Raw genomic sequence first — 10,543 nt, 5'->3', positions numbered from 1 at the left:
TATTGGAAATATTCTGAAGACAAATTAATAGAACTAAAACAAAACAAAAATAAATAAAAAGGAATAGCTACAAGCAGAATAGTTTCTGCTTGTAGCAATGACATTTAACATTTTTTATTCACCCATATAATATTTAAGATATATCTCAATAATACATATTTAATAACAGTATTATCCACTTTTCTCCCATTCTGCCCCAAAGTTGTTCTATGTTAAGGGAGGGGAGAGTGCATTTTATCTCCTGACTCAGGCTTCCAAAGAATAACTAACAAGCAAAGTATGGAATGTACCAGGTAAGAAGGTACCACAGAGCTTTAATTTTTGTAATTTGTATGTCTAAAGTCAGTTTCCCAAAATGAAGAGCCTAAAATGGGTATTTTTATGCAAGTGGTTAATTGAAAAATGGCTCTCAGGAGAAATCTATAGGGGAATGAGGGAGGCAAGATAGAGCAATGGAGAAACTAAGCAAAGATGTGGGTTTAGTGGACATCAACATTATCCATTTGGCTAAAGCACACTGCCATGCCTTTTTAAAAAGCTTCATATAAGTGATCATACCTGTAGGAATCCTACTAACAAAAGATTATGAAGACTACATTCTATCAATGTTTCTAAATAGATTCAGAATTTTTTTTTTCTCAAAATATAAGACAAAGAACAGAATAGGCAAAAATACCTTTTTTAGTTTTTAAAAATCTCACTTTTACTGTCCTCAATCGAATGGCATTCTGAACCTTGAATTGAAGTGTGACTAAGATGCAGCTAAAATAATCAATCATGTTGTAAAATAACTTATGCCCTGTATTTATTTTTAAAAATTCAATTTATATACAAAAACATCTGTTTCAATCCTATCTTAAATTTAGTCCAAAATGCAATGTATAAACAATATTATACATATTCCTTGCTCCTGAATGTTACTTACACATAGTGCATAGACTTTCCAAATTATTTTGCATTACACAATCACTTGAAACAGAATTAAGAATGGGACAGATATATAAATTATAAAATAAACTTAGGAAAAAATAAAATAAATAACATTTATCTAGTAGTTATACAAAATGAAGGAAATGTGTTTTAGGTAGTTTAATATTTATGTTGCAAATATAAATCATATGCTGTATGAAGTTCTAGTTAAATGTGTTTGCTATTCTTGATTTTTATATCTACGGAGGAATAATGATAAGAAATGGACATATGGAATGTATCTTTTTCATAAGTGAAGAACATATCTTTTCCAACCTTTTATTTATGAGTCACCCAACGTCATGAGGCTGAGCAAACCTGGAAAATTATTCTTGTGCGTTTTCAAATAAGTCACTGCCAAGCATGCCTTTGGGCATTGTAATCCTCAATAAAGGTATCAAATAAATGCTTTCATTCTGAATGTCTAACCCTTCTTCTCTTCTTAATATTAATCATAAAGTACTTTTATTTGATGAAGTACTTTTATTTGATGCATCTTCACACAGAAAAAAGATCCCATTTTTTTTCTAGGGGTGAAAGGTGGGGTGTAAAGAACAGGGGCTTAAGTCCTTTGCAGGCTGTTTTGGCATCCGGAGTCAATCTTTTGGAAGTTATGTAGAAGAAGATATAGTAATTTATTCTGAAATTCCAGTACATTTATTTTGACTTTATTGGCAACTATCTTTTACATTTTCCATGCCTCTAAAATTCATCCTAGGCTTGGAATTTTACTTGTATTGTAAGCAAATTATGATCCTATGACTAAATAATTGTTCATGGGACTGTTCAGTACTATATCTTTAGAGCATATAGAGAAAGAGGCTATAAGTTTTCTTTCATATCTTATACTCTAAGAATTTAGTACTATTTCCTCAAATGAAGCAAGGAAGGTATCAGTCCCTGAATGAAGAACTATGTGAATACATCATTAAAAATTCATTCATTTGCAGTCTTAGGTTGTTTTATGAATTTACTACATAACAGTATCACTCATCCAGTTAGTCAGTCTCTTCTTTCTAACAACATCCAGTGGAAATTGTATTGGTAAATTATTTGCATTTTGCAATCATGAACTATTATTTTATGAAAATTTAAATATAAGCAAAGATTATTGTGATTTTTTTCCAGTGGCAGAATCACCACTAATGATATCTTAGTCCAAAAGTTTTATAATTGCTTAGCAATCCACTGTGTACAGTATACTTCTAATTATCTAGGTTCAATAGAGAATACATGCTGACTTCTAAGGACTTGTTGAAACAAATATCTAGACTCTGACTAATTAGAGGGCTCTGTAATACTTTCAATATTAGAATATCATACTAGTCTCAACTCTACAGGGTATAAATTTGTCATGTGGCTCTTTGGCTAAGTGGACTTTGCAGATAGAAACATGCATTACAGTGCTTATTAAGAGAAAAGGATTTGGAGTCAGATCAATTTGGGCTCCAATCTTATCTGCCACAGATCAGCTACATGACCTTGGGCAAGTTAATTAACCCCTCTGGGCCATAGAAAAATGGGGAATAATAATACTAAACCAACAAGTTAGTTATGAAGATCAAATAGCTTCATGTATATGAAGAGCCTAAAATAGTAACTAGCACATTGTAGGAACTTAATAAAAGGCTATTATTTTTGTCATTTTTGTTATTATCATCAGATTTGTTGGATCAAAATCTTTCATGCCTCTTCAGCACCCTGCCATGTTGACAACGTTTCTCTATAATAATAAACCACATCATAGCTTCCATCCACTTCACTAGGAAGGCAAAGGCAAGTATTATATAGGGCCATTTTTTAACCAGTTTTGTACAGTTTTCTCTTTCCAAGTATGTAAAAGCGATTTTTACATTACAGTGAATCCAAATAATGAACTTGCAATGAGTGGATTGAGTTGCTCAACTACTAAGCACTGTTCTGGTAATGATATGAACCACAGGACTAACTGTGCTCCATCCATTTAACCCAAGGAGATAATAACTGATCAGGACTACCGTGGGGTCTTTAAAAAGACTTAAGTTTGCAAGACCAGATGCTGTTCTAAGCTCTCAAAGTCTGGCACAAAACAGTGCTCATATATGACTTAACTTTGAATTCTCCCTAAAGTCTCAATTAACTTTTGGGCTGCCCCATGGGGTTTTCTGTGATAATCTCACATTATCATAGAATTTAAATTAGAACTTCTACCAGACTGAATAACACAGCTCACTTTTGCTCGAGGCCCATACTCTCAGCCTTTTGGGATAACTACTTCATGCTTTCCTTAACTGGCTGTATACTAGGTAATCACTTTGGATGCTATCTCACATTGATCATTGGTGTTTAGCTGAAACAGTAGATCCTATCAGTCAAAAGGAAGAGAATGAAACAAATCTATTGGCTACTTAAGGACAGAAGGTCCTCAAAGCCTCTAAGACATTCAGATATCTTGGATACTTAGAATTTTGAGTGGCATTACAAAACATTAAAACATTCATGAACAGTAAATAAAATAATATAGTGTGCTTCTGAGAATATTTCTAATCCATGACTTTTTTATTGGAAGGGAGTCTGTACTATATTAAAGTTTAATAACTAGAACTTCTTACAAAGCATCCACCTCCAACTCAGGTAATATCTGTTCTGTTTAAACATATGTTTAATTTGCTTCTCTTCACCCTCAGCTCTAAGTTAGCCAACTCAGGAAAAAACAGTTTTTCAACATTGAAGGGAGGAGTGTTTTTAAAGTTCATTTTCTTACAGTTTGGTATTTTAGGGTTGGTTTAGCTACTGGGCTTCATTCTCGATTTTATGCAACCACTACAAGAAGAGGTACTGGGGCTAAAAAAATGTAACTAAATTCTCAGAAAAATAATCTCTTTCCTTATGAGTGAATTAAACTCTTTAGATCCTCTGAACACTGTTAACTAAGAACCCCTATATGTTTGGCATGACACCAAAAGTGGTCAATAAATTAAGAGCAGTCTTGAGAGTCTTCTGTACATTTAGAACTTTTGAAGTACTTCATCAATTTTGTAATAATAGAGATTCGCTTTTCAGATTGCAAAGTGTTTTAAAGAGTAATCAGGCAGAGAAAAGTGCTTTTGAGGGGGAAATCTTTCAATGGACACATTATACAATTCAAGTTCTATATCTGTTGCATTTAACCAAATGAGTGAATTATAAGATTATAGAAATGGTTCAGTCTCACTAGAGTTATTGAATTGTTACAAATGAGAAATTAAATTAAGAGTTATAAAGTGTTCATATTCATCGTAGTGGAAGAATTACTGGCAACTATTTGAAAGCCTCACATCTACTATCTCCTTCAGCTGAAAATAACAGTAGAAAAGCAATAGCATTAAGACGCTTGACTATTTAGCAATCTGTTCATCCTTAATTTAAAAATATTTATTACCCTTCCAAAAATATAGTGAAAAGATTTATATGCTGCTGAGAAAGAAGAGAAAAAACATCTTTTGAATTTCAACTATCTTAATAATGATAAGGTTATTAACTTTTTAGTGGAAAAAACTAGTGAAAGAGATGTAAAACCAGAGATAAAAAAGAGAGTCCAAGATGAAGAAAATAATGACTTGAGGATTTAAAACTTACCAACATATGTTTCTGATAATTTTGAACTTATAAACTTTTTGTTTTAAGATATATTAATAACTTGTCAAAACCCAGTTAACACTTGGTCCTACTAAACCATGAATCTTTTAATTCTACTAAATCAATGGTTATCCTCAACATCACTTCAAAATAGAAATGCATATGTACAGACATTTCTAACTGTCATTCCCCTAATTACACATACATTCCTTCTATATGAATAGTTGCTCCAGCCAGTTGACCAAAGGAACTCCCATCTATAGCCACTGAGGATTTCTTTCTAGTCCCTTCCATCCTAATGTATATAGTGTAAATGATCCCTCCTTCTGGTCTGACCTCTTTCTCCCTTCTTTCTCTCCTTTCTGGGTAGGAAGAAGGGAATAAAAAATGGTAGGAAACAAGAAGATTGAGAAAAAGTGCAGGAAAATAAGGGATTAAGGGTTCTCTTTCATGCTACAGAAATCTCCAGGGTAGGAACATTGAACTTTTTTCAGAAGCAGGTCTTATGGTCAGAAATCGCTGTGTGGTTATTTTTTTAATGGTGAGTTGCAAAGATCTGTACCAGGTTGTGACTTAAAGGTAGATTGAGAGCCCGTGGAGGTTTTCTTCATATCTAATTTCTGTTTCTCTTCATCATCCTAAAGTTTTATGATGTCACTTAATATGATTAAATGTGATGAGGTCAAAGTAGAGAGTTTCAATTATCATAAGTTATAATTACTAGCTGATTCCAAACCGAGAGTGTTAAACATTGGTGGTGATAGCAGGGCATGTTATGTAGCTCAGGGTAATTTTTTAAAATAAAAAAGTCAGGTGGTCCACAATGGATTAGACAACCCAGATGTAAGCATGGGCAGCATGCTGGATGTTCAGGCAATGGTTGAGTTTAGAGTTGGGGAAAGTATTGAACCTTTATGCACGGTGTGACAATTAGGGGGAAGCATAAGAGGAGCACCTCATTCTTTTGTCATGGCTAACTCTGATTTTCTTATAGAATATTTATTTTCTGTGGTCTTTTAGTTCTACAATTCCATTAGTGAAATATTTTACAAACATGATGAATTACAGAGATACCAGTCAGCTGACCTTGGCATTGAATCATTAATCATTCTGTTACTGTGAGAAAATATTCTCCCCAATAAGTGATTTACATGCAAACTTTTGGAAACAGCTTATAAGAAACTGCCTGAATAGCTTTCTTTACAAATATACATAATTGTGAACAAAACAAAAGGAGAAAAGAAAAAACAATTTTTCTTTCAAAGAGAATGTTTAAATTTATTTTTTCTTACTCTTAGGATTTATCAAGCACTGTAGTAAATTCTTTTTCCCAGTACTAAAAAATTTTCTAATTGACTTCATAGTCAGCTAGCTTATTAAAATAGTAAAAACATTTGAAATTGTTTCTTTTCTTTTGTTTTCTTTTTCTTTCTTCCTTTTTTTTTTTTTTTTTTTTTTTGCTGCAGTAGAAGACAGTGTTTTTCTAATGAAAATTGTCAATAAGAAATTCACTTCTTACCTTGTCAGAAGGTTTAAATGGATTTCCTTGTCCACTAATTCCACCACTGATACTAAATCCAAGGCCAGGATTCTTTTCTATTCTCACACAAAACTATGTATAAAAGATATAAAAAGTTAATTAAATACATATCAAAACTAAATATCTTCAAATAACTACATCCCAGTAGAAAAACTTCACATTTCACTTAAGTCCTCAGGGTTAGCCTAAGTTACATTGGTACACAAAAGACAGTATAAGCTCTGACAAAATAGTTAGTATTTCTATAGGCATCAGTTATGATTGAAACTAGCGTGAAATTACCTGGGTAAGCAGATATTAGTATTTATTTACTACTGTGTGCAGGATTTTGACAGTTTTTAAAAATGAAAAGCCTTCTAACAATAAAAAGGTTGTTAATTTTTTTAATTATTCACTTAAAATGCACATATATTCCAACTAATTTGAAAGGACTGTATAAAAAAGTAAAGAAAATTTGCAAATGTAGAGGGAGGGAAAATATGGCTACTTAAATAAGTTGCTACCACTTCCTAGGAGAGTAGTACAAGCCATCACCTTGGTAGATAGAGAATTCTATTGGTTAGCAATAGCAGGGCTTTTAGTTTAAGAAAGGGGAGAACTTTTGAGCATAGCTTGAGTGAGGGTGAAACATAGGAAGAATTAAATAGTAAAAAGACTTTTGGATTTAGCAGCAGCTTCTGGATAGGCAGTTAGAGTTCTTGGAAGAAAGAAGAGAACACTGTGAAAAAAGAAAGAAGTCAAGAATATGAAGAAATTATTTGTGACAGGGAACAGTCAAAACATATTTAGGACTGGAGGGCTAATATGTTTGTATTCTCTACCACATTACCTCCTCAAACCCCCAATCATCAACGAAAGTCTGTTAAACACAAAATGATGGCATTAGGTGTTGGTCCACTTTGGGGTAAAGATGATAGCTATTGTAAGAGTTGATACAAAGATCGTAGATCAAGAATTCCATAGAAGGGAAATAAGTGCCAAGAGTGAATTAGAGAAACTGTAACAAACCTAGGAATTCTTGATGATCCTGAGCTGGAATATGTGTGTGAGCTGTAGTGAAAATGCTAGTTTTCCATGTAAAGTGGGATAGGTTGACCTCAGATGATTGAAAGACTTAAGATTCCAGATGTAGAATAAAGAAGAAACATTTTTATAATTTTTAAGTACAGAACAAGTACTGGAACTAGGTGAACCAAGTGCTACCAGATTAGCAGGCAAAAGATTAATATTGAGTTAAGGAAAAAAATCCAAAGAAATACATTAGTATATATTTTGCATTTATATAAATATATACTGAAAAAGTTCATAAAGATGATTAAAAATGCTTGCTTTCTTAAGTAGCTTCACGTTTTCCCCTTCTGGGAAAATTTAAATGACCAAAATGCTCTCTATATTTTTATTTTCAAAGTACCTTTAATCCCTACCTCTCAGATAATGGAAGACAAACTTAAGTCCTAATCCTGATTTAACCAGCATATACTGTCAGTCCCTGGGAACTGGATCAATTAGGCTTGGCCATTTAATAGTACTGTTCCTAATTCACTGTCATATTTCATAATAGTAAATATAATGTTTAACTATTACATAGTTCACTGGCAACACAAAGGCAAAACTATCTACTAATGTGATTTTTATGTTAGAGTCATTAATTAATAGTTTTTAAATTCTGGGTAACTGCAATAACAATAAGTACTCTTCCATATGTTTATTTTAAAGACATATTTAATTGCAAATTTTCCTTTAATTGAGTCAGATTTGTTAAAACTAATTATCATGGGGTGATAGAAAGTACAGTTTACAATAGTTTTGTATTTATATGGTTCACAGTCTGTGAACATAAAATAGCTTGATGTAGCTCAAAGGAATATTTTAGCTTTATTCAGTACACCAGTTTACCTTACAGTCCTTTTTTGTTATTAGTGGTCAATTAGAAAATGGGAAGAAAGGAACTAATATAATTTAAACATTTTACTTTTGTGTTTTCCTATATATTTGTGAATTTCTATTTAAAATTTGGGTTATATCTTTCTAATGTGAAAATTTATATTCCACAATGTGATATATAGAAGGTATATCACTCTGGCTTTCCCCAGGCCATTATAAAACCTGAAAGGAAACATATGCAACTGATTTTATTTACAAAGTAAATTGTTGCGAATATTTTCCAGTCCTTCTCTTTCAAGATAGTGACTATATCTATTTTATAATATTGTCAATCTAGAAGGCACTAAAATTCTAAGGGAAATACATTTCATATTGTGCCAAGTATATGAAGAAATGCCTCAATATATTTTTTAATAGTAGTAATAATAAAGATAACACTGTGGTTTTATAAATGTGGCAAACAACCATAAATTCTATCTGAAGCTAAATTACCCTTGGGTATGCTATGGTATGGCTAATAACTTGTGCTGTGACTTATAAAGCGTGTCAGCAAGAATATTCATCTCATATATGAGGACTTCCATCTGCCTGGTAAGGCCCAAAGGGGGCATAAAATGTAAGAGGAAAGAATACCTCACAGCTAAGAAACAGTCTGAAACTAAAGAGAATTAGCAAAGAAGAAATACAGTGTTCTAACAAAAGGTCAGATCTAGAGGTAAATGAATAGTTTATTTAATAAGAATCAGCATTTCACTTATCTATTAAGATAATTGATAGTGATGAATGAAGTTTCTAGCTGCAAGTATAAGCAACAGCCTGGTAGTCAATGGTGTATTTGCTTCTCTGAGTTTGTTCTCATCATTTGACTTCATTTGATGCTTCTGATCTATGTTAATCTCGCTCTAATAAATATTGGGTCTATCTTAGAGAGGCTCAGGACAAAATGGATTGTTATGTAGCAGTGCAGCCCTATGATGTCACCATCTATAATCTCTAGAGGTAGTGATCTAATTTGGTCTCTCAATGCTCTAAAACCTAGTAGCAAGAACAAGGGAAAAGGTTTATTCCCCCACCCTATCCCCCTCCTTATTATGATGGATGTGAATCACTTTGTATAACTCATAGAGGCTGATTCTAATGTATTTCTAATGTAATCTTATAAATTCTCTTTCAGGCACCAACTTTAGTTTGAAAGTGTATTCAAATTAACTGTCAGAAGACAGCTATGCAGTTCTTGCCATCCTGATATGTTAGGCCAACTAGTGGGTATGAACTCATGTCTGTGGCAGACATGGACTCATGCGTATATTTTTCAACTCTTTTATTCTTTCGGCGTGGGCTTACTCTTGACCTCTGTGTTGGCTATGGTGTCACAGGCTGCAGTGTGTAATGTGGTAGACTTATGAAACTGGGTTATAATTCCAGTTTAGTTTCCAGATTGTCGTGTAACCACAGGCAGGACAGTTAAGACCCCTGAATCTTAGTTTTCTAGCCAATAAAATAGAAATAGCTTTCCCCATCACAGCATTATTGGTTAGATTAAGCCTAGTAATACCTAAAGGGTAAATAATCATGCTGATGTTTTTCCTTCCTATTTCTGCTTTGGTATCTATATGTTCCATATATATAAATACACTTTGCTTTGGATTATACATTTGAAAAAGAGAAACACCAAGTTATTCTTAGTTTCTTTTAAAAGTATTCAACAGGTTATGCACAATTTATATATACTTTAAATAGTGATAACAATATATTATTCAGCTGACACATTGTTGAACTACAGAATATTATAAATATTGTTTCTTGCCTTGCCTATACAATAGAATCACCAAGGGAGTTTCAAAAATCCCCACTACTGAGTTTATATCCAGAAATCAGCTTCTTGGGGATTAGGCCAAGGCATCACTGTTTTTTCAATCTCTTGAACAAATTCTAATGTACAGGTGAGGTTGAGAACAACGGATATAAAATATTATCATATTGTGAAGGGGAGTGTCAGGTGAATAGGATCTTTAAGTTTCTTCTCTCGGACTGAGAATCAAAGGGAAGCACTGATAGGATGGATATGATAGCTAAGAGTTTTTTTCATGCAGAACAAGAGTCAAGCCTTCATTTTCTGGCTTTCTTCAGTTTACTACTTAATACAACTCTGATTCTTATCCTCTATTATGTTTGTCAATAATCAAAATGGTTTATACATTAAAATCCCTTTTCTAAGTAAAATTCTCTGATAATAAACTTCAAGTAACATGTACATGGTTTTGTGTTATAGATAATTTGTTAAAAAGAACATTCAATATTAAAAGTCAGATTTCTAGTCTGTAGAAATTAGTACCTTGAATCTGGGTAGCACTTTATGGTTTAAAAATCACTTCTATATATAATTTCTTTATTTATTTTTATTTAAAATATTTTTCAAATTTAAGAATAGTGGTATACAATATTATATTAGTTTCAGGTGTTCAATAAAACAGATGATTTTACATGTACTTTACAATGTGATCACCATACTAAGTCTAGTAATCATCTGTCACCATGCAAACTTATCAAAAT

At 32.5% G+C, this 10,543-nt stretch overlaps 1 protein-coding gene across 2 annotated transcripts in view; it reads right to left on the bottom strand.

The window, feature by feature from the left end:
* Nucleotides 1-10,543, bottom strand: part of LRRC7 (leucine rich repeat containing 7) — a 275,996-nt gene that overhangs the window by 22,721 nt on the left and 242,732 nt on the right. For both annotated transcript variants that reach the window (XM_006919313.1, XM_025052071.1), the window contains one exon: nucleotides 6,086-6,178. In XM_006919313.1, coding sequence (XP_006919375.1) covers nucleotides 6,086-6,178 — 93 coding nt within the window. The remainder of the gene's footprint in view (nucleotides 1-6,085; nucleotides 6,179-10,543) is intronic.

The sequence above is a fragment of the Pteropus alecto genome, unplaced genomic scaffold, assembly GCF_000325575.1.
Source record: "Pteropus alecto unplaced genomic scaffold, ASM32557v1 scaffold25, whole genome shotgun sequence".
Lineage (NCBI taxonomy): Eukaryota > Metazoa > Chordata > Mammalia > Chiroptera > Pteropodidae > Pteropus > Pteropus alecto.
The sequence above is the reverse complement of the archived record's forward strand: the minus strand, read 5'-3'. Positions and strand labels throughout refer to the sequence as shown.